The 27835-nt window shown below is 35.9% G+C and overlaps 1 protein-coding gene across 2 annotated transcripts; it reads right to left on the bottom strand.

Moving 5' to 3' along the window:
• On the bottom strand, nt 1-27752 carry LOC139968624 (vitamin K-dependent gamma-carboxylase-like). Of its 2 annotated transcripts, none has more exons than XM_071972813.1 (15): nt 25916-27752; nt 25050-25249; nt 23230-23385; nt 22622-22787; nt 19891-19969; nt 19140-19246; nt 17879-18045; nt 17173-17507; nt 15765-15896; nt 13056-13207; nt 12338-12507; nt 11253-11383; nt 9905-10073; nt 8867-9014; nt 1-7656 (listed from the first exon to the last, which is right to left on the bottom strand). In XM_071972813.1, exons 2-15 carry the CDS (start codon nt 25162-25164, stop codon nt 7527-7529), a joined length of 2157 nt encoding a protein of 718 aa, XP_071828914.1. In that variant the 5' UTR covers nt 25165-25249; nt 25916-27752; the 3' UTR covers nt 1-7526. The 2 variants fall into 2 exon arrangements, with proteins under 2 accessions (XP_071828914.1, XP_071828913.1); XM_071972812.1 differs by having other exon boundaries at nt 25050-25313.
• Nucleotides 27753-27835: the final 83 nt, after the last annotated feature.

The following is a 27835-nucleotide window of genomic DNA, read 5'->3' on the forward strand; positions in this document are numbered from 1 at the left end:
GACGGGATTTCGAACATTTATTGAAACTGAGGACAAGTTATTACGATTTACATAGAAGTTACTGATAAACTAGAATATTGCACTACTGACTGATCAATTCTAGACAACTCTTTTTCGTCTAACCGTATTAATAACATGACGACATTGCCAGTGTGTCGTACGTTCCACAATTAATCACAAAAGCATTGGTGAACTTCTCCACGATACAATGAATTATCTTGAAGAAATCATCCTAAAGATTTTATTCACGTTAAAATGATTAAATACCATGGCATGTGCAGCTTCTATCTGGCAGTAACATATTTAAAAGCTTCCATCTCAAGCGAACGATATCCACCTAAACACATAAAGATACATTAATGTTGCGTTTCTAATCAGTAGCGTCATTAGCAGAGGTGGGTTGGGACGGGATGGGCAAAATCACTTTATGAAACTCCTAGTCCCTCCTCATGAACCGGGCAAACATATTTTGACATCTTAATACTATTTTACTTTGCAAAAAATATATCCGTAAATTTAGTAAAGTATTTAGGACCTCTCCCCTCCTCTGTCCCAGATTTTGCACCTCTCCCCCACCAACCTCCTCTATACGGGATGAAAAAAGGCTGGTTACGCCAATTGCTATGTTTCCTAATCAAATTCCGGTCGTCTTTTTCTCATAAGCATTTAACTACCCTTGTTTGATGCAGAAAGGGTGAGAGTTACTACTGTTGACGTACAATAAGTTCATTCAATTTCATTTAGTCCGAAAATCACCTGTTGGCACTTTCCATAATAAGTTGCCTCACATAAGGAGGTATACCGATAAATACGTTGCTTGACTTAAGGAGGTAAGACAGGTAAGCATTGCTTTAGCGTTTAAGGAAGTAACCAATAGATAAGTTGCCTCACATAAGGAGGTTTAAAGATAAGTTGCCTCAAATAAAGAGGATATACCAACAACTTGCATCAAGTAAGGAGGTATACTGATAAATAAGTTGCCTCACATAAGGAGGATTAAAGATAAGTTGCCTCACATAAGGTGGTATACCGATAGATAAGTTGCTTGTAGGTATACCGATAAGTTGCTTCGGATATGAAGGTATGCTTCGGATATGAAGGTAGGAACTGATAAGTTCCTCACATAAGGAGGTATACCGATAAAGTTGCCTCACATAAAAAGGTTTAAAGATAACTTGCCTCACATAAGGAGAATTACCGATAAGTTGCCTCACATAAGGATGTTTACCGATAGATAAGTAACCTCACATAAAGAGGGATTCCAATAACTTGCATCACGTAAGGAGGTATACTGATAAATAAGTTGCTTCACATAAGAAGGTTTACCGATAACTTGCCTCACATAAGTAGGTACACCGATAACTTGCCTCACATAAGGAGGTACACCGATAGGTAAGTTGCCTCACATAAAGAGGTATACCAGTAAGTTGCTTCACGTATGGAGGTATTCAGTGTCACGTCAAGAGGTATACCAATATAGATAACTTGTATCACATAAGGAGATGTAAAATTAAGCTTTGCTTCACATAAGGATTTAAACCGTTTATACGTTTGATTTGTCACAAATGGTATATCATATTCAACAGTTGAGGTAAGATTGTTTGTGTCTAATTGCATAATCTCTTACTTTTAGCCCTCCTAAAACCGCATGAGAAACCAGGAACGATGGAATTAGAACATAAAACTTGAAAATCTGTGAAATGAGGAATATTACGATACAGACATTTTTCATTGAATTAAACTGTCAATTAATCCCTAGGTAGGATAATCCAAGGAGTTATAACCCCAGATATCTAATGGCAAGACTATGGGGTATCATTTATGTCTGAATGTCACATGACTTGCTCAAAATATCGCAAATGTACTACAAACTGAAAATGCTTTTTAGCAACACGGGTGGCTGTTAATACTGATCACTTAGCATCGCAATATAGACCAAAACATTCAATTTTGTTTTTCTCAAATCAGATGCAAGTTTGTTTTCTCGTATACAAGAAAATCAATACAATAATTTTAAGGTGTAAAAGGTAAGCTTGAATCGATATCTTTTTCTTAGGCTCTCAGAAGTACGTATGATACTGCAAAGGTTATACATACAAAGTCAAATATCAACAAGATTCAAGACAGGCTTTCATTGTTAACGATAAACCACAGACAAACCAACCAACTAATCACATGACTGTTGCGAAATCTTTTTTTTTTTCAATATGCGATATTACAAAGAATTTAGAGTCCGTATTCCTACCCGTCTCTGAAAATGGTTTCTCCTATTTATTAATGTTGGTTGTCATCTGACCGGAGTTTCCAGATTTATAGTCAACCCCTAAACATGTTCGAGTCACTCCAAGATTAATGTATGTCATCCAGTTACAGAGTTGTTGACAATTAACAATTCATAATCATGGACGTTAAATATGAATCTAAGAGACTGACTTCGGTCAGCTTGCGGCTTTGATAAGCCAATGAGGCTTTTTCGCGAGTTCCTGCTTGCAGGAGGATCTAAAATACATACATACATACACGCACCCATACATACATTCATAGATGGCAGATGATGTTTCTAAGTATGTTGACAAAGTCATCATGGTATATATCTATTTACATCAGTGTATTATAGTCAACAATCCATGTCAACATGGTGAGATAGTCCACCTAAATTAATCAACTATAAATGTCAACTCGATACGACGATCAATCTATACTATAGTCACATTGTATGTCAACATGGTGAGATCTTCCATCTAATTTGCCGGCAATGCATGTCAACATGGTGAGATCTTCCATCTAATTTGCCGGCAATGCATGTCAACATGGTGAGATAATCTATCTAAATAAGTCACCAATTAACATCATCGTAATTGGATGATCTAAATTAGTCAACAATATATGCCAGATATGGTGAGATAATCTTAGTAAACTGGCTAACAATGTATGTCAACATGGTGAGCTTAACTACATCAGCCACCAATTTACATCAACTTGGCAGGATGATCTAAATTAGTCAACAATATTTATATCACCTTAGTCAACTAAGTACGTTAACATCGTAAATTATTTAAACGAGTCAAGTCAACACGGTAAATTTCGACAATAGCACATTATCAACTAAGATGTTAACAAGCTGTTTTAACTCACAGAGCAATCCCTAAATCTTGGGTGTCAAGTTGAGAGATTTGTGTCAAGCTATTTATTCTCAAACAAAATGATATTAAAACCCATGTTGAGTGTTAATCGACCTTGGAAACAAATATCCAAAATGCCATCATATAAGATACGGTAGCATGAAACTTTTAAACTTCTTTATCGTTCTTCTTTGATACTCCATGTGAATAAACTACGCACTTAGCAAATTCAAAACCAGAAGAGAGGGGGAAAAAATAACATTCCAATGCGCGTTTAGCCCTTCCGATAAGCAGGTTAAAAAAGACTTTTTAGAACAGGAGCATAAACCCAATTAAATACCAATTCAAGCCCAATAATCCAATCATATTAACATCCAATTGGCAATAAATTTACAGGAAATGTCAAACCAGATCGGAAGCAAAGGAATAGTTAACAAATTCGGATAAATGTCTACATTGTAACTTAATTGCAATTTTCACTAGCTATAGGGTCAATAACCATCAACAGCTCAGAACTTAAAGGACACACAACTTAACCAGTACAAGTAACACGTACAAAGGAATCACATTTCGTCCTTTATGCATGTAGCCTTTTTTTCCTTTCTTTCTTTTTGTGTTTTTTCCTCTTTTTTTTACTTTTTACTAAACATACTGAGTATTACAGGACAGAAGATTGCAAACAATGACTCAATTAAGGCTTCATTGTAGATATTTTCTGTGCTTTTTATCTCAAGAAAATGTACTTTAATTAGCGAGTTACTCATACCAAAAAGCTAATGAATTTTGTTTCAAAAGAAAAAAAAATTATAATATTTCCTCGTTGAAATAAACAAACTTTGTCAAATATATCAACTACCTTTAAAGAGGAATTTTACTATTTAATAGTATCAAAAATGTTCATAAATCAACTAAAATGGCTGATGTATCCTCCTTGAGATGACTAGGAAAAGGAGCATAAAAATAGAGGGAGGACCTTACTTGAAACTTTAATTAAAAAAAATAAGGTTTTAACACAGTGTGCAGGCTGAGATATAGTAATATAGTCAGCTGAAGGTACCTATCAACACACTGCCTTTAACAGAGCGGCAGAAGAACGGAAGGTACTCTTTCTCATTTAACAGGATAGAAATTTGTATCAATGATGTCGACATATGAACAGGAAAAATAATGAATACTTTCGTTGAAGCCCTGAAAGGCTACATTGGCAAAATTAGTTTAAGTAATAGAGAGATAATTGACACTGAGAAACTATTATGAACACGGTAATCTACATTAGATTGAAACTGATCAATCTATAGGAGTGGTTTTACCAATCAACCAGCCAATCATGAATTAATATGAATTGTAAAAGTTAACAACCCTAGATTGATTGCACATAGACATATAATTCATCGTACAGGAAATATAAGATTGAATAGTTTAATCTTTATTAGATTGAAAACTGATCAATCCATAGGAGTAGTTTTACCAATCAACCAGCCAATCATGAAAACATTTGAATTGTAAAAAGTTAAAAACCCTTCATTGTTTGCACATAGACATATAATTCATTGTACAGAAATATTAGATTGAATAGTTTAATCTTTATTAGATTGGAACTGATCAATCTATAGGAGTATTTTTATCAATCATCCAGCCAATAACATCAATACTTTTGAAATGTAAATATTAACAACCCTCAAATGTATTAAATAGACATATAATAAAGTTACAGGAAACATTTGATTGAAAATGTTTAATTTCTATTAGATTGATAGGTTTATCTATATCGATATGGCAAGTGCTAACAATGAATATTTATGAGTACTGATAAGCACTCTAAGTTTCAGTCATTAAGTTTCCTCAGAATATTACAATTGAATATTTTAATTCTTATTAGGTCCGACTAACACACACTATTTTTAACAACAACCAGGAACCAAATACCGATCCAAAAAATAATTTACGAGGTCTATAGTTAAAAACACATCAATAGAGCAAATAGACGTATAATCAGTTTTCAATCTATGAGTAAATTATATGAAAACAACCAATTTTAATTCTTCAGGTAGGGTGCAGGCTTACCAAATTTAATTGAATAATAATAATCATAATAATTATCACTACAATGATAAATTCAATCCTTATTACAATGAAAATAATCAAAGCTTTGAGCAGTTTTCACTTTTAAATTAGATCCCACCCCCTCCGGTGAAAATGGAATCAACTTCAGTAGTTCACGAGAATGACAAACACCAATCCTAATAATAGCTCTTGAATATTAACGACCTAAAAAAGAGTCTCACACCACGAAGAATTCTAAGTAACCTAATTATTCTTAAAGAATAAAGAGAAAAAGTACAAGGTTGCACACTTATCATCGCAGCAATCTCTCTCAAATAAAGAAAAAATTGGTAATGTCTTAATAATTGAGTAACGCGATGAGCGACTGGGAAGATAATGCTGATTTAAGATTCTCATTGTGAAGTCTACGTCGGTAGTAATAACACAATTGAGGGCACTTAAGTCGGCAACCATTCTAAAATCCTTTAAGTACATCGATGATCAACCAGGCCAGAAAATATCGAATGGGCAAGATAACAATGCCTAACGCGAGGCTACAGAAAGAGGTAGAAATTAAAACCAAATAAACAACCACAAAAAATTGGATGAATATGATAAATAAAAATATTTAAAGAATGAAAAGATAGCAATATATTTAGTAAGACTTTATATTATTGTTTATTTAATTTATTTTTCCCCCCTCTAATTCGTGAATAAATTTTTAGTAAGTTTTTCTTTTTAATTTAAATGACAGGAATGTCAAAGAAAACTAGTCAAACAAATCAAACGAGGCTATTTCAAAGATTTGGCAGGTTTTATCAAATTTGCAAATAAAGATTACTAACTGTGGTTCTTTTGGGAAAGCAGATTTTTGACCTTGTAGCATAACGTCTGTTACCGTTATCATACACCCATTGTTGAGTTAATGTCACCCAAAAATATTGATGCCTGTGAAATATTTCTGTAGGCTGACCTACTAGTGTGTTAGTGGGCAATTTAGAGCTTAATCACTTAGCATATATATATCTTTACAGCCAGGGAACGGACTTGGCATTATACAGGATGGACCCTGCCACCCCCCCTGCCACCCCTGCCCCTCCCTGAATGATATTACTTTCCTACTTACAAGGTAACAAATTACACATGAGATCTTTCTAATGCACTCCTCTGTACATATCCTGTGTACACAAATATTAACCTTCACACCGTGATAAAAGTTTAAACACAACCCAGTCCCTTGTTATGTCAGGCCCAGGATTCCCTGTTTATATATGCCTCAAAACTGGTATGGATATAACAGTTACAGTCTACACAATCCCACTTCTAATCTCCAGCTGTGCCTCCCCCTCCCCCTCCCTCTTCCTTCACCCCTCACTTTCCATTTTTAACCAACCCACCCACTAAATATATGACTTGATATGTATAGCTTGTTGATGATATATATATTATGGTTACAACTACCAAGAAATATTTTGCAGCTCAAACCAATTAACTAAATAATGCTTGTTTGGTATTTGAGGTATTGAACATTATATCAGCAAGTTATGAACAAATGTAAAATTTTTTGGTATTTGAGGTATTAAACATTATATCGGCAAGATAGAAATAAGTACAAACGTCTGTATGTTTTTGTAGCTTTGAGAATAATATAATTTGAATACTGATAATAAACTGATTGCAATTTGACCAAAAAAATTGGGCAGTTTCATTACGAAAAAACCAAAAACCTTGTACCTCAATGCATTAGGTAAACCTATAGAAGTGTGGCATTGTTAAGCACACATAATTAACTGATGAATACTGCAACATGTAAAGACTTCAGTATTTATACCACTACAGACAACCCCATAATCAGGAGTAGTGAATTAAAAAGAACTTGATTTATACGATAATCATGAAACAATTAACAAATACTGACTCGCAGATTCCATACGATAAATTTCAACTCAGATTTTGCCTTATTTTTGAAAGAAATTGACCCAAACAACTAGCTCTTAAAACAATTAACAATTAAGCAGTAAATATGACTTCAGAAATTAAACGAGTACTTTTCAACAATTAAATCTGATAGTTTTGATGTTGTTTTTTTGTTTTGTTTTTTCCTTTTCTGGTTGTATATTTTTACTTTTTGTGTATTTTGAAAAACTGGAATAAGTTAACGCTTCGAACAAACAGAGAATAATTTAAGATTTAAAGACAACTCAAGAGGATTTTCTTTCAAATGAGATAAAACAGGAAATATTTATGAAGGATTCTCACATATATAAAAGAAACATAGTATTCCACCTGACATGTTCCAGCCTTAGTTAAAAACTCAAAATGGGAATGTGCTTGAACCTCCAAACCAGTTTGACTGAATGCTTATAATTCATCTCTAGGAGGTGAGGGGTTGTCATCTTCGTTATGTGCTTCCATCTCAGCCATGTAGAGCGCCCCCACTGATTCACCTCCTAACAGGATATGATTCATCGCCTGACCCATCCTTGAAGCTCTGAGAGGGGAAGGGGGGGATATTAAGAAAATAAAACACGGTTAACATGAAAGATAGACTTGAATGTTTATTCATCACATACAATAGTATTAACTTAATTATACAGTTAGGTAAAAAACCAGGCCATAATGTCAGATTAGGGGCTCTCAATTAATATTTTTCTACATGGGCCAAAGCAGAACATTTATCCAGATTAAAAAAAAAAATCAATCTATATCTTGATTGAACAAATGTGCAGGGTAGGATGGATGGCAGCCACACCCCCTGTTCAAGACTCGTCCAATTGGAGCACAGTATTGGAGGATAATGCATATGTATACGATGGAAGTAAGTGTGTGTTATAAAATCTCGCGATACCTTGATTGACCAATGTGCAGGGATGCGATGGATGGTAGCCACACCCCCTGTTCAAGACTTGACCAATTGGAGCACAGTATTAGAGGGTGATGCATATGTATACGAGGGAAGTAATTGTGTGTTATAAAATCTCATTATACCTTGATTGAACAATGTGCAGGATTAGTCAGTAGGTTGCTGAAGCCTAAGAATTTAAGGGCCCAAACCCAATGAGTACAATATTGTGGTCTGAAATTTCCCTGACACTGGGTTATTGAATCTTCCATGGGCCATATTTGGTGTGCAGGCCACCTACTGAGAGAACCCTTCTTGACAGGATGACATATATAGGATAACTATGTATTAACTGAATAAAAATGTTACAGCCTGGGGAAGGGGGTCTATGAAAAGGGGTTCCCCTTTCCATTTGAGTGTGTGTATGTTTGTGGTGGGGGGGGAGGGGTTTGAAAGGTACCTACATGAAAATGGTAGCCCAATCACAATGAAAGATCAGGAAATTTGAAGGTCAGTTACTATTCAAAATTTGCTTTTCGGTGATCAATTCGGAATAGCTACATGGCAAAATCATTGTGGGGAATGCCCCCCTCCCCCTCCCCCTCCCCCCAAATATTTACAACAATTTTCTGCAACTACCTTAACACCTGAACAGTTATTATATTTTTAAAGTCCACCCAGACAACCACATAAGATGGAGACAAGAGGACATGTCTTCGGGAAATCCAGAAAGTATGGTAAGTACTCCTAAATGTATTTACACGGCATTGTAAGTCAACCCATCGGCCCAAAGTAAAGGCAATAGAGAAAAATGGAATTTAGTATGAAATGAAGAGGCATAAAAACCTCAATGACTTACGATCTCTGAAGAAGGTGAAATTTCTCCTGTAGAAAGAGCTGTATCTTATCCAAGGAAGACGTATTCAAGATGTTTACATTGTGCAACTTTAGAAAGATCGTTTCCAATATCTGCACAACCTCTGGATCTGAGGTGTTCACATGTAACTCTGGTGGGAATTAAAACAATCAAAGAATTGGTCAAAATACAGGATAGCAGGAACAATTTCCATGTACAAAACCCTAGGCATAGGACAATTTCTTAATTCATCCTTGGAGTATTAAATGCTGATAGCTATAATTTTTATCACTGATCAGGAAGATAAACGATACAAAAACAGGTTACTTTTCTGCACTGATGAGCAATTTTCTTTACATCAAGATTTTTGTAGTCTTGTAAAAAAAAAAGAAAAAAAAGTTAGAACCGGTACCATTTGGTACCAAACCACACATACACAATGCTAAATTGTGGGTGAGGTTACCAAGGAAACAGTCTTATAAGTAAGATTCAAGGTAACTAACTTTCCAAAGTAAAGTGACTTCAGCAAGTTTGTTAAGTTTGTAACCATGGTGATGACTCGAGTCAGATTCGAGAGTCAAGTCAACGACTCTGACTGGAGTCAGAAAATATAACTGGTAACAATTTGACCCAATATTTATAATGAAATGACCAATTACAACAAACAGATACCATCATTGTCACATGGTTTATTAAATCCTCCATTTCTATATGAAATACGTCAATTAATTATCTAACAAGTCACTCGTCTTAAAGCCTTTAAGTTACTCTAGTTTCAATTGGGTAGCGTTCAGTCAGACAGAATGCAGCCAGTCTTATATTAAATCTTCTCATGTACTCCCAGATATTGTTTAATACTGTTATCATTAAACTGACAATAAAAGTATGCTCCCTATTAAATCCCCATCAAAAATATTTTAACAAAATTGAAAACTTGACAAAGTTACGTCAGCCATCTTGGTTGTTATATGTATCTACAATGGATAAAAGATCTCTTTCGTGGAAACTAGCATGATAATTCATAGATATATAGAGACGTACCAGCTAGACTTGCCGTTAGATCGGGGTCTTCGAATGTCAAGTTATGCTGCTCCATGAACTCAGCTACCCTTTGATTGATTAATGCTCTGGTGGTATTTACGAAGAGATACATGTAACAAGATGGCGTTGATGAGACAGTGTGGACATTGTGAAACTCCCCTGCTGACAACTGAAAGATTAACCAGAATGCAAAAATGAATTGTGGTTTCGATGATGTAACATGAGCAGTTTACTTCATGAATCTGACGTAATGTATAATGAGGGTGTACATGTTTACAGGGGTTTCACGATTTTACCTCTGATGACCTCCATTTGAACCTTTGACCTCCACCAAAAACAATAGGTTTCTTTAACTCAATGTGGTACTTCTACACATCAAATATGAAATTGGTCTGACCTTCCCTTCTTGAGATATCCTGTTTACAAGCTGGGCGTCACAAACGCACTCACACAGATACACATAGGCCATCATGAATGCATACGTTACGATTATCATCGAAACCAAAAAGGAAACATTGGCTTGAGCCAAGGAAAATAAGGAGAGAAGATGGAAATCCAAGAGGTACATGTCACAAGTTGGTGTCGATTAAACATCGTAAAACTACCCTTCTGCCACTGAGAGAATTCAAAGAAATTTAGAGTAAATTAAGCAAGTGTCAATGCAGTGAAAACCTTATCCTTGTTTGAACATTTCCGTGTCTGCTGTCTGTTCATAATTTGATTTTCTTGAACAAACGTTTCAGATTTCTGTCGCTCAAGAGTCTTTTCAAAATCACTTACAAGATATTTATTTCATCCTTCAATTGAATTCACCCAGGGGGGTGTAGGGGTGGGGAAGAGGGTTCAATCTGAATTTTGAGCACAATCTTATACGGACACTGGGACATTAAAGATTGAATTGAGAAAAGAAGTTACCTCAATGAAAACTTTCCAACATACTGAATCATCAGTGGATTCCATAACACAAATTCCATGATTCGAATACTTTTCAACAAATGGCCACTTTGTAGTTACAATTTTATTTCCCTTGATGTTTCCACTTCAGGGAATTTCAACAAAAAAGCTTTTAATGTTGTAATAATAATAATAATACATTTTAAGAACATTAAAAGGGTACTTTTGTGACCAGAAAGGAGCAGTTTTCAATTTATGAAAAAGTTGCTTTTGACTGTCTCTTTTTAATACAAACTTGAAAAGTAGGAGATATGCCTCCAAATACCTATCAAAAAAGCTGGCAGACATCTTTGTTAATATTCTGATGGAATGGAGAACTCATAACCATTTTCACTGCATAAGATCTTTGATTTTAAAAACTTTATATAAAAGTTCCTTGACATCACCTACTCACCTTTATGGTATCTCCCATAGCCATGGAAACATTTTTCTTTTGAGCCGGTATTTCTACAAGAATATTCCCGCTGAGAACATGTAGACTAGTGTTACCAAGATGGGGATCAACAAAGTTTTCCAAAAAAAGTCCTGTTGTGCAAAAAAAGGGGGTAAAAGAAATATCTTTAAGCAACAGAATAGTTATATTAAAACTGAAATAGAATTGAACTTTTGCCTCCTCAATAGCTGTCAGTTAATCTCAAGTTTATAAACTTCACCCAATAAAAACAGATAAAGAAAACTGACCTTGTTTGCAAACTGTTATTTTCATTTGGGGGGATTTTATCTCAGAATGACTCACAACTATCATATAATGATGGAGAAATGGATGAAATCTATAAGCGATAGTACTATTTCAAAATTCATATTTTCAAAATACATGTGTTCACAAACACAAACAGACAAAAGCATGCACATACTTGCCTACTTTACTTCAAAGGTTTTATACTTGCCAGTTTTAAAAAGTTGAAAACCTACTTCACAAATTTTCAAAGTGCATATATTGACTGTCCTAGGCAGATAACAACCCAGTGTTTTTCACATAACTTTAATAGAAGCTAGTAACATGGTAATTTACAACACTTGAGCAGAACACACAGTTAATATTTTGTTTATAGTAACAGCAAAACAGATGTTCAAGTTCTTGAAACATCTTTGATACTTTACTAAAACAAAGTTTCAGCACTATGCCTCGGTCTACACTTTGTAACATGGATTGCAGCCTAGCCAAGTTGCATATAGGGATCAGGGCTGTCTGTATTATGGTCACATCAATTACCAGAACATTCATGTGATGAAGTGAAAGAGGAAATATAAATCTAACTTAGTGCCGCCAGCTGTCTAAGAGAGTAACAATTATAAGGATTACAACTACTGGTGTATTTATCATCTCAAGAGGAAGTTAATATTCACAACAAAAAATATTTCCCTTGGCAGGAATTGTAGAGGAAAGTTGTTGACAATCTGAATTCATCTGAGATTTTTCTTTACATCTTGATTTAGATTAAGATCTTTGAATAATGCTTCAATAGAAATCCTTCTTACCAGGAAAATCTGCCACGAATGTGACGTCAATATGGCTGTCTAACTGTTCCTCTATTTCTGCTAGTTTCGTCCTCCAGTCTGATAAATCAGTCAATAGAGGCATAAGCCAAGGAGTGGGTTTAAAGGGAGACCACTCCGCAGTTATCATTTCTGTATCGGGATTCCATATCCTAGAAACGTCAAAAGACGTAAAATATCACAATTAATTGTTCATAACCAAAAAACTATAAACTGAGAGGTTCATTAACAGTTAGGCCTGGTGACGCTACTAATAAAGCACTCAAAACCAGTAAAATTAATCAGACTTGCTTTTTCTTTTCTCTTTGCCTTGATCCAGTTAGCTTGTTAACAGTTAATGTATCTCACTAAAGCAATGAACAACTTTAAATCTACCTTGCAGTCAGCCAAGACAACATGTCTGATCTATGATCCTGATTTTTAAGATGCTTATCACCAATCATACTTGGAGGGAAAGAATATTCAGAGAGAGAATTGTCACATTCTTCTTTTTCTACATCTTTCAAGGAAGTTTGATAGGATATATGGCAGAGGTATTACATCACACAAAGAAGGCTTAAATAAGTAACATGGAAGTACTTGGAATAAAGCAATATTATATTGATTGTTTGAAGTTAGAAAGTAAAACTGAAACCACAATATATTCCTTTGACGAATACTTAAAAAGAAAGATATGACGGTATCCGTGAAAAGCACAGACCTTTGTTGGAATCTACCGTTCATCGATAGCCAGATATCTAAATAGAGTGTAGGCTCTTCAACTCCAAGTTGGTGAAGCTTGTTGGCCACACAGGTCGTGTACTGTTTGACCATATCTGCATGTGTCTTCCATCTGTTAGTCTCTGTCCAATACTGACCGAACAAATCAATAAATAGAGATTATAACACCGTAAAAAAAACACTGTAAAATGAGTACAAATCATATAAGATTGGTAATAAAAGTATACAGAAAGACCCAGTCAGGACAATTCTACAAAAATTTAGTACTCTCTGCAGTCCCAATCCAAACCAGATGTATCGATGGTACAAAATATTATGAATAACATTTTTGATAAAGGTTTGAAACTATTCGTACTGGCAGCAGGGGCGTAGCGAAGGGGTTTTTGTTGGGGGGGTGTGGAGAATTTGAGTTGCCGACGGATCTGGAAGTGGTGACTAGAATGGGGGAGGGGTCTAAGAGGAGGGGGTCTACCCCTCCCCTTTGGAAAATTTTTAGTTTTGAAACGTCCTTAGATGCAATCTGGTGTATATTTTAAGTCAAATTTGATTTGCCGACGGATCTGGAATTGGTGACTGAAATGGGGGAGGGGTCTAAATTTTTAGTTTTGAAACGTCCTTAGATGCAATCTGGTGCATATTTTAAGTCAAATTTGATTTGCCGACGGATCTGGAAGTGGTGACTGAAATGGGGGAGGGGTCTAAGGGTAGGGGGTCTACCCCTCCCCTTTGGAAAATTTTTAGTTTTGAAACGTCGTTAGATGCAATCTGGTGCATATTTTAAGTCAAATTTGATTTGCCGACGGATCTGGAAGTGGTGACTGAAATGGGGGAGGGGTCTAAGGGTAGGGGGTCTACCCCTCCCCTTTGGAAAATTTTTAGTTTTGAAATGTCCTTAGATGCAATCTGGTGCATATTTTAAGTCAAATTTGGCACGGAAGAAGCTCCCGTTCTCCTTTTCTCTATTCAGCTTTCCTTCTTTCTTCCCCTTCCGCTCTCTTCACTTTTCTCCTTTTGCCGACAGACCCAAAATTTGCCGACAGCGACCAAATTATTGGGGGGGTGTGACACCCCCCACACCCCCCCGCTCGCTACGCCCCTGACTGGCAGTACATGTTCTTTGCAGCATGATGTAGGAGGTCAGTGTAGAATTAGCATTACAAAAGCACACCAACTGGCTGATGCATATGCATATATGCAAAACACTAGCATTGATGGTTATGCATCACTCTGACTAATGTACCACCAGTTTATACATATTCAACACTCCAATTGTCAGTACTTATCAGATAGAACTTGCAGTGCATTTTCATTTGCAAAAAAACACATTTCTGACACATAACCTTCACAAACAAGAACATTTTTTAAGGATATTTTCTAGTGTGGGTGTGGATGATTGGGTAATAAAAAGTGTTCTCAATTTCTTTGACCCAACAATGTTGAGAAAGTAAACATGTTATACTGCAGAGGTCATATTCACTGCAACGTGGCAAGAGTTAGCTGCGTCAAACAAGAAAATTTGGATTTCTGTCAATTCTGCATCACTTACTGAAAGACACAACCTGATTGCAACTTTTGTGTTGCAAAGACACAATTCTTTAAACTTTATCACAGCAATCTCTGTTTTTTTTCCAATCGTCCTGCTAATGAAGATAATATTCTTATCAAATTTGTACAATTTGTAAGGCAATCAGTAGATAACATACAAAGCTCAGCCTACATTCCAAATATATCACATTTCTGGGAGAATTCAGAAAGGATAAAAAGAGATTATAAGAGATAAAGGTAAAGCTTGAAAAAGACAACTGAGTTGATGATAACATCATCACAGACCCTCTACTGTGATCTATTTCCTGGAGCAACTAAAAAAAAAAATAAAAAAAATAAAGTTAGTCTTACATAATGAACCTAGATTTAATGTAAAGATACCGAGGTCTGATTTTCAACCATCAGGGACGAATATTATCACTGTCTCTCTATTAATATGACACACGTGCCGCACGAATAATCCATTAAAACAACTGCTTTTCTGTGCCCTGTCCCACCCCCCCTCCCCCCCCCTCCAGCCCAAACTTCCTGAAATCTAGACAGGTTATAGCTTTTATAGCCTACAGACAGCAAGGAGTTTTAACACTAACAAATCCTTTGCACTATGAGCGAAAAGGAGGAGTGCTCCACAAATTTGCTGATGGAGAGAAATATGAAACGAGTGTCAAGAAGTCTCGAAACTGCCCCCCCCCCACCCCCTCCCCAGTTATATCAGAAAGGTTCAAAGATTTCAACAATATTTATATGCGCTTAGAGATAACTGTCAACAAAATTTAAATTAAGGTATATCCCATCTCACATGTATAAAAATTTTTCCGAAATTCTTCTCACTGTAATTATTTTACCTGTGTAACAGACCTCCTGCTCCCTCTGCCATGCACACACACTCCCCCCTCCCCCCACCCTCACCCTGGCCCAACCATCCCACCACCCATGGAATGTCACTAGCAAATAAAACTATCATGGAAATTAATGCTATCACATAATTAGCTGTTTCTATTTAGTTTTATTAATACATGCAACATAACCAACTACTCGTACTTTAGAGAAACCCTTGACTTTGGAGCGAACATTCACTGGTACCACTCCAGAGATATACAAAATGGTAAAAGAAGAAAAAAAAAAAATGTTTGATGTATCTTACATCTGGTGACAAATAACCTTCTTTATCCGATGCTTTGTCTAAGAATCTAAGTTTTGTATGTTGCACATTCCAAGTGTGGACCATCATGTCCCATGAATAACCATAAAGGCCATTGGTCCAATTATTGAAGCCCTGAAATAAAAACAAAGAGGGGAGAGGGGAATTTAATTGTTTGATCATAATATTGAAGGAAGTTAGAAATGCTAGTATCATGAGTTGATCATGTGCAGTATGGGTGGGCCCAAAATTGGACCAGTTGATGGACTTACAGTGAATCTTGGTACAAAAGGAAGACTCTGTTTCCATGATGATGAAGGTAGACAGAGTACACTATATGGGACATAAAAGATTATAAGGTCTGCATGTGCACTGTCCATCTCTTATGTTGAAATAAACTAGCACTCATAGGCCTTATATATAAATATATATCAACTACCTAACGTATTTCATGTGTCCTTTCCTATAAGCCAGCACACATAGGCCTAATGTATACATATTTCATGTGTTCCTTCCTATAAGCCAGCACACATAGGCCTTATATATATATAAACTACCCAACCTATACATATTTCATGTGTCCATTCCTCAGAGCCAGCACACAAAGACCTTATATATATAAACTACCCAACGTATACATATTTCATGTGTCCCTTCCTATAAGCCAGCACACATAGGCCTTATATATATATATACAAACTACCCAATGTATAAATATTTCTTGTGTCCCTTCCTTTAAGCCAGCACACATAGGCCTTTTATATATATATATATATATATATACCAACTACCCAAGGTATATATATATTTCATGTGTCACTTCCTAGAAGCTAGCACACATAGGCCTTATATATATACAAACTACCCAACGTATACATATTTCATGTATGACCTGTCGACCACAATTTGCCCAACTGTGACTTTTCTCTTCTTAATTTTCTCAAAGCAAATAAAGATTAAGAGTTCCTCCATCAAAGCATTAAAAAATCAACCTCTTTCTGACAGCTAGTTTCCGTTAAAAACTGTTATTTAAAGCAATTTCTTTGTTCACTGTCTGTGAGCAGCAATGACATCTCTGTGAGAAGATTAAAACAGACATGCGAAAGACAAGATCAGTAGAGATTTCCGAAGAGCAAGCTGGAAGGAAGGAAGAATCTTTTTGAACACATTTCAAGGACATTGAAGCATTTTCAAACAATGACCCAATTAACTTATGAACTATGCCTTTTGACCGAGGATGACAAATACCACAACTGTTCCATGGGCCCACATTTATGGTCTCAAGTAAATGGTCCAAGTACCCTAATGCTACAAATGATCCCATATGAAGGCCCCGTTACCAACACTATAATGAGGAGTCAAATATGGTAAATATCCAAAGATCTAAAATGCCTTATAAAAGATGACTTACCTGAGTGATAAAATGAGAATATGGTAGAAAGAGCTGGATGGACGTATAGAAAATGAAGAAAAGTGCCCCAAAGCTGTGATATTTTGTGAATTTCGAGAGTGATGACGACGATGATGACGAATGATTAGGCCTTTTCTCTGTTTTCAAGCCGGTCGATTTTGGCGGATTGCGGATTTCATGCGGTCTTTGGTATACGCAATGCAAAGATTGAGCCGGAGTGGTAAGTGATGGCAGTCTTGTAGAAAGTGATGCTGGCAACTTTTGAAAAAGTTTCTTTGGCCAATCAGGATAGAAGAATATGAGCGATGTGGTAAGCATGACATAGGGAAACAGACCTGATGACATGAAGACAAAAAACTGACGTGAGTCAAAAACCTTCCTGAATTTATTTTGTTTGTTTTGATCATGGTCAAGTTATCTGCTCCACTAAACTCATTTATCCAGAACTGATACACTGGTTATGTTAAATGATAAACCGTTCTCCTGTTTATTAATATCATTAATGTTTAATGAAACCATTAATGTTGGATAAAACCATTAATGTTGGATAAAACCATTAATGTTTAATAAACCCATTTATGTTTAATAACACCATTAATGTTTAATAAAACCATTAATGTTTAATAAAACCATTGATGTTTAATAAAACAATTAATGTTTGAAGTTATTTCTTTAAATTCTTAGTCTGAAAAGTGAAAATAGTCACCTATATAAAACAGTTGAGAATTCATAACATGGAAACTGCTCACGAAAAAAGCAGCGACTGGCCTCGTGAAATCAAAAAACAGAAAGAATCCAGCGCTCAGATCTAAGCATAACCCACCAAGATGAACTATAAAGTAATCAATATGGGTATTGGATAAACCAATTAGTCTGTAAAGGAAACAACAACATAAATTAACACAAAATATAAATATTTCCCCATTTAAAGGCTCCTCAAAGACTTTTGAAAGCCCAGAAAGAGAACATTTCCATTTTGTTAAACTTCCTTTGCATTGTACCTTCTCATGCTATTACTCCAACTTGGTTTGCTGCCCCCTCCTCCACCTCCCTTCACAACCACCCTTTTTCTTGTGATGACACTGTTCGTGGAGAGACCACACAAAAATATTTGATTAGAATGAATATGCTTCTGATGGATGTTACCAAGGTCTGAAAAGGAAAATAATTATTAATGGTTTCTATCAAACCAACATTTTTCCACCTCTTTTCAAACCTTTTCATTGATTCTAAGGCAATATTAGACAGAAACCTTCTACATTATGATATAAAATTGTTAAATTTTTATGCATAAATTACTTAATAATCCTGTCAAAACGGTATTTACCTTGAATAGGAAAAATGATATATTACTATTATTATACATTATTATTATATACTATTATTATATATTATATATAATTATATTTTCAATAAATGGGAAGGAAACTTCATTGTGCAATTCCAACCCGTGTACAAAAAGTGCCCTTTACACCAGTTTTAAAGTTGCTTCCCCCACATCTACAAGAAACGTTACATTTCGCATCCCTTCGCCTCCATCCGCTCTACCTCCCTCTATCTCTCTTTTATTCAAATTTCCAGAAGCGCAACATGTGGCCTTTAAAACTAGCTTATCACCCAAGGGACGAGAGCAAACTGAGATCTGTTTCACTAACGGTACTTCTGTATCAATCAGCAGACTTTAACATCATCACAATGAACGGAGCTAAAGAACTGGATGTAAAGGTTTGTATGAAACATAAGAAATAAGTATGAATCTTTAAGACTTAAATTTCACTTCAGTATATAGACACAAATCTAGATATTTAAAGTTAGTTTAAAGTCATGAGAGGAACTTCCCTTGGTGCTTAACCCAGTGCCTCCTCATTACCACTCCCACTCTCACTCTGTAAACAACTTCACTCCCTTAACCCATCTTAATCTAAACATAAAGAGTTCTTTTTCATTCCGATTTTTTTTTTTTGTACCTGAAAGGATCAAAGACCCAATTGATTGATAGTTCTTCCATTGAGAAGCCCTGGACCCAATCAAGGTCCAGTTTCTTCAAGCCAGCGATGAAGTACACCAGAAATATCTAGAAGAGGGACACCAAATGAATAAAAGAGGTCAAAGGTTAACGACACTGCATGGTCCCTTCCTGTGATATTACTTCCATTCATAGAAATCGGACTTAGTTAGTGAAGAAAGTTGATTGAATTTCATTTTTAAGAATACTGATTCACTCTCCTCCCAATTTTATTCTCAAAGGTTCTCATAGACAGTCTTAAAAACTTCTTTAAAATGCCTAATATATATATTTTTTTTGCTAAACTAAAGTAATGTGCTGTAAAGTGTATAATTTATGTACAAATTCATCTTGTCATGAAGGGTACAGATACAATTTGCTGGCAGTAAGCTGGCACTCTAAGACTGCCTTTTTCATCACTTGAGATTTATAGATCTATCCCAGTAAAAGTTTTACCGAATTATAATTGCATTGTACGAAAGTGCCATCTCAGACAAAGAATAACAAGCTTTTACTGACCCCGTTATAATCCATGTTGATGATACACCCCATGCCAATCTTTTCCCGTTTTCTTGGGGTCAATGGATGAAACGAACTTAGGCTCTTAGGTTGAGAACTTAGGCTCTTAGACACCTTTACTTAAGAATTGCTTATAGCAACCAGAGAAATATCGACTTCTTTTTCTGAGCTTTATTATTTCATAGTCTACTTACCTGCAATCTTAAAATTGCGTAATGCCAGACAGGTACATGAACGTTGCAAATATTTTTATTCCAGATTGCGTCCACCGACCTGTTAAGAGAAATAAAGTACGATTTATAAGTTTAAAAATCGTCTCGAGAAGAAAAAGTAGCTGGACCTTGCATAATGTGTAAATAAAACTCTGAATTGAAATGAAGTTATTGGCATCAAGGGATTTGGCAGCCCTGTCATTCAATAGATACCTCCATCAGGCCTACTTGGGGAGCGATTAAATTCAGTATTTTAAAATCTTGACCAAACAATGCTTCAATTACAGCAGGCAGCAGTGATCCAATCAGCTGCAATGGGGCCTTCAAACAGGCCATGCATTTGGCACCTCAGAAGTGCATCAGTTTCGGGCCGGTGCTCAGTCAGCCAATTAGCCATGCTTGTAATTGATTAGAAGACTACTGGTGTGCATCGTTAACATTTTACATGTGAGACCAACAATTGTGTGATGTTTTGTGCTCTCAGAAGAGCAATTAACTTAAAGGGTGTGAAGACTTGCACAAAAAGAAACGTCTAATGCCGTAATCTGACCTAGTTTCGAATGAGGTGTAAAAGAAGTGTTAGACATCACCATCGATCCCAGAAAATACACACACAGCTGCTACCTTCGGTAATTAAACACTAGTGTACAGTCAATACATACAGCTACGGTCAATACCCACAGCACAGTATACAAACGATACAGCGATGTACATCTCAGGTCCAGCTTAATATAACAAGGTATCACGTTTCATTACTGTCTGCATTTTGTAGCGACAAGAGAAAAACTTCACTTGCAAGCAACGGAAAGTTAACTTTTTCAGAGCGCGGCACACGGTTTGGTGCGAGTCTTCAGTTCCTTTAATTGAAATACTTAAGCTTATTTTCCTGACAGTCTTGCACGTGTTGTATAAGGTCTACATTCTCAATTTAAGTCAAAAGGCACAAAATACAGTACTTACAAAAATCAAGGTTGTTATAACAAACTGATCTACTAACTTGATGTACTGTGACATAGTCTTACTGGATTTAAGGATTTTATCCATCATGCATTCAACCTTCTTTAACCTTTGACCTTCAGCATCTTACAGTAACATTTATGCACAAGGGTTGTTTATTTAATACATACATGTAACAACACATAACAAGGTTATTCATTAATGGCTAGACATTGTAAAATATTATAATAGGGTTGTCCTCGGGTAGTTAATAATTAATTGGTCTTCAGTACAGCAAGAAAAAGATCTCCAATTCTCCATATGGCAATAAAAATTTAGCACATTTGGGACATTAATTGATACATCATATCATTTCCTAATAACCAGGTGGCAAGAATCTCACACTATCTTTTCATTAATACTTTATAAATCAACATTTATCACCAACCGATGACACTTGTCACCATTCTGTTAAACATTCACTTGACATACAAGACTTCATTTCCAAAACATGACACGTCCGACTGTCTGAAACAAAGGAGATGCTGTGCCAAGTTTATATTGATTCTGATATTCATAACCAGCAAGCCAGAATGCTTTGTGATTCCTTGCCTTATAAGTTTATTCACCTGATTCATAGGGCAACTGAGAAAAATGGATCCTTAAGTCCTATTGTTCTTACAATGTTTTCAGACTTTTACCTCTGTTGAACTCAAATGACCTTTGACCTCCACAGGAAAAACAATATGGTTCTTAATTCTACTCAATAAGGTGCATCCATGTACAACATATGGCATTTATCCAACTTCCACTTTGTGAGTGAATGTGTTTACTAGGTTTTCAGACTTTGACACATGTTGACCTCAAATGACCTTCCACCGCCACAGAAAGCAATGAGTCTACTCAATATGTTGTATCCACATGCCAAATATGAAGTTCATCCACATTATGGATTGTGAGTTACCATGGTAACAATATTTCAGACAGAAAACAATGGTGTTCTTCTACTCAGTAAGGTTCATCTATGTACCAAATATGAAGTTCACCCACCATATAGATTTTGAGTTAATATTATGGTTGTAAACCAAGGCATCACACATACACACAAGGACATACACACATAAGTACACACACCATCACGATCGTAAAGATTCCTTTTGCCTCTGATCATAGAAATACAGAGAGTTTCTCATATATACAAGTTCTAGTAGTGTTGGGTCATCAATTCTATCGTATGGATAGCTAAACAATGAAAAAAAGAACAGAGGGTCCAGACTGCATTTTGATAAATTATTTTGACATTTTGGGGGGAAATTAAACCACAAACAAATTTAACCCAGGAACAGTTCACACACAAGAAAGAACAAGCCAGTTACTATAAACAGATGAAAAATCTTTTAAACAACTTCAAAAAGTCACAACTTGGCAGCAGCTTTGCCTTTCGCATCTCTCTACACAACTAAATCAAACTAATTCCCGAAGTGCAAATTCACTGAACGTGTGAGCACAATAGTGTAAAGATGAAGGCCTTCCTTCACTGTTTTGGCATTTAAATCTTAGTCATGAATACTCACATCCAACATGTACCAAAGATTACCTGGTTTTGGTTTTTCTTCCTTTTCTACTTCGGCTGATTTTTTAGAAAGAAAACCACCTTCATTCACCAAACGTTTGAAACAAAATGAATGCAGGAGCTGTACGTCATTCTTAGAATTGACAAAATAACAAACTTTTTACAAGCTTTTGTTGGGATTGTTTTCCTGAAAACACAACTCACCAAAATCTGTTGGCATCCACAAAAGTCATCAGAAAAGCAGTAAGTCCAAATAAATAGGAATGGTTGTTCCAAGTAGTCTTGTCCAGCAAGAAAATATACCAGTAGGGAATGAGGTAAAGCAAACAGCTGACTCTATAGAAGAGTCCAATGCACATCCCAATTGCACCTGCAATGAAAAAAAGAATAATCAGATAAAAAAAACAGAGTTTTTCAAAGTATTTAGCATTTCTGCATGTGCAAAAATGTTACCAATAACTGTAAAGCTAGGTAGATCAAAAGCACACTGTTATTGCAGAAGGCAGGTTAGGGAACAATGGTGGAGGAAACACAAGCAGAGAGCATTTTCATCGTTATTCTATTTTGCATAATTTTCGAATAAATTAGAAACTTTTCATGATGCCCGAACACCAGCAAAACTTACCCGTTTTCGGGGTATTTATGAATGAGGATACTTTTTTAACAATGCAGTGCAAGAAATGTTACCAAGTATTGTAAAGCTAGGTAGATCAAAAGCATAATTGCAGAAGCAGGTTAGGGAGACATGAAGTAAATTTGTATGCATTTTTGGTTGTTATGGCAACATGTTAAATATACTTGTTCATACTTACCAATTAACAAGATGAGGTAGACAAGGTACATCCAATCCACAGGGAGGGGAGTAATAAAATTAAACAGAGGAAAGAAGCAAAGATTGGGATCGCTGAACTTATCATCTGCAAAGGGTAACCCCCTCTCTTGAAAAACATCAAGAACCATCAGAAAACCTGTCGACAAAAATGAAAACAGATATATTCTATCTTTAGAATCTAATTCAAATATATGTCCTTTTGAAAACATAAAACATCACAGCATCTTAATTAACCAAAATTGTCAAAGAAGACTTTGGCAATGTAACTCTTATTGCAGTTTAGCAATTTCCAAGAAACAATGACTCAGATAGCAAATTGTTGTTGAATTACCTTCGGAAGGTTGCTATCCACGAGCATATATCTATTCACATCAATTCAAGCTTGAAAATGACTGTAATTGAGACATTTTCTGACAAAATATGGGCAATGTTTCATTTTATCAAAAATCCATCAGAATTATTTCATTGCAAAGAAAGAAGACATAGACTTTTCTCTGTAAACATAAACAGTTGCTTGAAGTTGGTCCCCTCTCCCCCCCCCCCCCCCGGCAACCCCAATAACGTACAAAGACTTATTAAATATATGATATTGTCATAGATTCTTAAAGCTGAATTGTAACTTCCAATTCTTTATCAGTTGTCTGACAGTTACAAGTAACTGGATACTGTCCAATTAAAATCAAGGGATTCATTTGGTAATATCTGCCTGGAAGCTCCTAATTAGCAACCTGCTATTATTTTTTTATTTTCCGTCCAGTGCAGAAGATTTTTGCATCTCTCAGATTCTATGCAATGTTTAGAGTTAAATGCTTTAAAGGTCGTCAGTGTATAGCCCCCAGATTGGCTAAAAAGCTAGATAATGGTCACCAACACTCAAATTTCAAACAATCATTTTTACTGCAACTCTACAAGTAGTCTTCTACATCGAGATAGCTTATTTCATTGTCTATTTTAACACTACTAATGATGTCTCAGAATAATTTGGAAGCTTAGCGCCTTTCGGGAAATAGACTTTTGAAAACTTCTAGAAATTATTAGCATGTTAAATTTGGGGCCAATACTGATGACCTTTAAGTTGATGCCATATTTTAAAAATCATTCCTGAGGCTATTTTGGTGTACTAGAAATAAAAATTATGTTTCCCAATATGTTATCTTAAGTTTAAAACTTTATTATGATGAACCATATCATGCGATATACCATAGAATTGTGGCAATTTCTATGCATAACGCAGATTTGACAAAATTTTTAGCCTATACATTAAGGCCAACCTACAGAATAATGGTCAGGTAGGGGAGTGGGTGGTGTATTTTATAGGCACATGATCACCCAATCCTTGACCAAGAGGTGTTCATCTGCCATCTGGATGCCTCCCACCTCACACCGCACCAAGGGTGAGGGGGCCAGCAACCCCCTACCCGTCAGTATAGTTCCTAAGCTGCTGTGAACCACTGATTGGCCCATGTTGATTTATTTTATAGTGCCTCACAGCCTATATTAGCTCTTGACTTATGTCAATCTTCATGGGCTATTGTTCACTCTAGCTTTTATAAAAAAAATAATAATAAAAAAAGTAGCAAGGGGCAATTTTGCCACATGCCCTTTTCAAGCACTACATACATAATGTGGTTGAACTTGAACATTTGACTAAAGCAATGCAACTTTGCCCATGTAGCACATAATCATATCTTACCATTGTCAACCACCAAAATTGGAATTTTAGCTGATTTCAAGATAAAAATTAACGAATGACAGTTCTGAAATGTAAGCTTGTATTTAACACAACTTCCACAAAATTACCAAATAAGATTCGCCAAATTCCAAGTCCAGCTGGATCTCGAGGTTGATTCATCAGGGGTTTGAATCTTGACCAAGAGGTGATATCTTCAACTGTGAAGCCAAATATCTTCTTCATCTTTGGTGAGATATTTGCCGTCTCTTGTTTTACCTCCTGGGTTTGTTTATACTTCTCACTTTTTCTCTTGTTACTTGCACTGCCTCTGGAAGTGTTGGGAGCCATTTGTTTTACTTATTTCTTTTTGCTTTTGAGAAAGTATGCACGTACTGTACACAAAAAGTAACAAGGAGAGAAATTATGCAATTAAGAATTATCCACCATTTCCAATCTACAAATGAAAATCACTGACTTTAATAACAGTGAGTCAAGCTCTGCCTATGACTATTATGTAACAGAGTTGTCACATCAGTTAAAGGAAGAGTCAAATCATTGCTAGTGATTTATTTTTGTGATCTGAGTCAAATCATAGGATCAAGTCACCATGAGCGAATATATACAATAAGTCTAAATATAGTCCTAATGAGCCTAATGAGTAATGTATTCAATTGTGTAATTCTGGCTAATAAGTCCCTTCAGCCTACATGTTGGCTCTACTATTTATCATAAATATTTGTCTAGATAAGACATAGGCTATTACTAGGTGTAGGCCAATATGAGTTTTCATGTAGACTACTTTAGTTTGTCCTTTTCGCTTCGAAGTTTAGTTTCTCTCACTGGTCTCATTATTTTCAACGAAACATCTGTTACGGATGCATCACTTGTTTGTAACCAACACTAACAAGTAACACTAACAGGGATGTCCAAACTACAGGGAGTTGCGCAAATTTAGCAAAATCACACATATACAATAAATGGCTTCAATGCTTACCTTTAAAATCACACGGTGGTAAAAACGAGTTCGATACGAATATAGTAACAATGAAGAAAACTCGGATATTTTAAAATCAGTGATACTTCTCCCGTATTTAGTTCTAAGTTCACAACATCGCTAAAGTTCAGACCTACGGTGTTTTGCTACACTAATCTACAAATAAAAGAATTGATTGGGCGAAGAAGAAAACATCTGGTATCAAATTACGCAACACAGGTACGACCGAACTATAATATTTCCCTTCCACGTTGATAGGTAAAGCAACTTCTAACAAATCCGAGTGGTTTGCACCTCACTAGTGACATAATTTCTATGATCCCTTCAAAAAAAAAAATTCTGAGTGCATTGGGAATGTTAAACTGTTAACCTTATTTCCAAAAGTATCTCAGAATATACGAGATTTTTCACCTCGCCGCCGAAACTGCACACAATCGATTTGACCTGTTTGCTGTACTAACAGATTGGGAGTTTTGAACGCCTTTTGAATGCGACCAAATTTGTAGGGTTAACAAAGATAGGCTAGCCTACGCCATGATTTAGTCTACTTTACTAAATCCTTTTGTCATTGTTATTTCACACTGTCTTTTTACCCTTTTCCGGATGCCATCGTTTCGATTTTAACCCAGCGGTTTCTTGCAGCTCTCTTACATAAATATTGTCTGCGATCTGGAAAAAGCGGCATGACTAAAGGACGCAGAATATGACACAACACAGCGGGGAGGTCACTATTTTTAAAGTTTTTTTTTAAAGTTATTATTACAACTAAGGTTTTACACAACTTCAAACTTGACCGACAAAAGTACAATTCTCAGTACACACGCTAACGGCACCCTGACGTTTTACATGACCATATCAGGCTAATTATACTGCAATTATTGTATGTTCCCGCGATACTATGATCACAAACTGTCTGTGCATGCCGTGATGGAAGAGATAGCTTCTTTCGACTTCATCAAAAACTATTGCAAAAAAAGTATTTAGAAGTTCACTTCTTAAAAAGACCCGTGTTAGAAGTATCTTGGTGAGCCCATGCAGTGATAGCATGTTTATATAATTCTAATTCGTAAAAAATTCGAGGAATTTCGCAAATACAGCTGTGGCTTATAACAAGTGAATCCACCGACACCCATTGCTCAGTTTAGAAACTCCCATTTCAAGTTGGTTTAGTCATAAGCGGAATTCCTACTGTTCAGTCGTTGTCGTCATGATCAGCACAAAAAGCAAGTTGCTTTGAAGTTAACTCGATTGTTATCAATCTTTCAGGGAGGGTCCCAAGGGGTGGAACGGTTGGTCCCGGGCCTTTTCAAAAAGTGAAAAACAATGATTTTCCCGCCAGCCTATCATTATCTGAAACGGGTCAAAGATTTAATAATATGGCTTGACCCTGAGCTAGTTGAAGCTGATACACGTGAACCACCATCACTCCGCCTCCCCTTTCCCTCGAAAACATAGAATTTTAATTTCCAAAATGGTTCATTCTCATACATATTTTTGAAGGTATATAATCAGGTTGTACTAATAGCTACTTTTTATTTTGTGAGTTTGAAAAGGGAGAAGGGGATGGGAGAGGGGATGGGATCGGGTGAGGGGATGGGAGAGGGGATGAATGGTAGGGGTATGTGAGTAGTGGTCATTAATAACGAAAGTCAGGGGTTGCATATCACTAAATTAAAGGTAGTCATTTATATCAGATCATGATGACGATGAAATCCAAGTCTGCAAGTGACCTTTAGTTTTTCTTTCTTTTTCCCCCCATCTTCTTTTTAAAATTCTGTCTTAGACCATTTCTTCAATTGTGCAGATCTGATTTTCCCACTTGTTACCCACATTTTCCTGCTTATAAAAGCTTTACCATTAACTGACACACACCATAGTTATGCATTTGAAGGAGCAGATCCCTTCAACTTCTACATTTGG

Source organism: Apostichopus japonicus, chromosome 6, assembly GCF_037975245.1.
Source record: "Apostichopus japonicus isolate 1M-3 chromosome 6, ASM3797524v1, whole genome shotgun sequence".
Lineage (NCBI taxonomy): Eukaryota > Metazoa > Echinodermata > Holothuroidea > Aspidochirotida > Stichopodidae > Apostichopus > Apostichopus japonicus.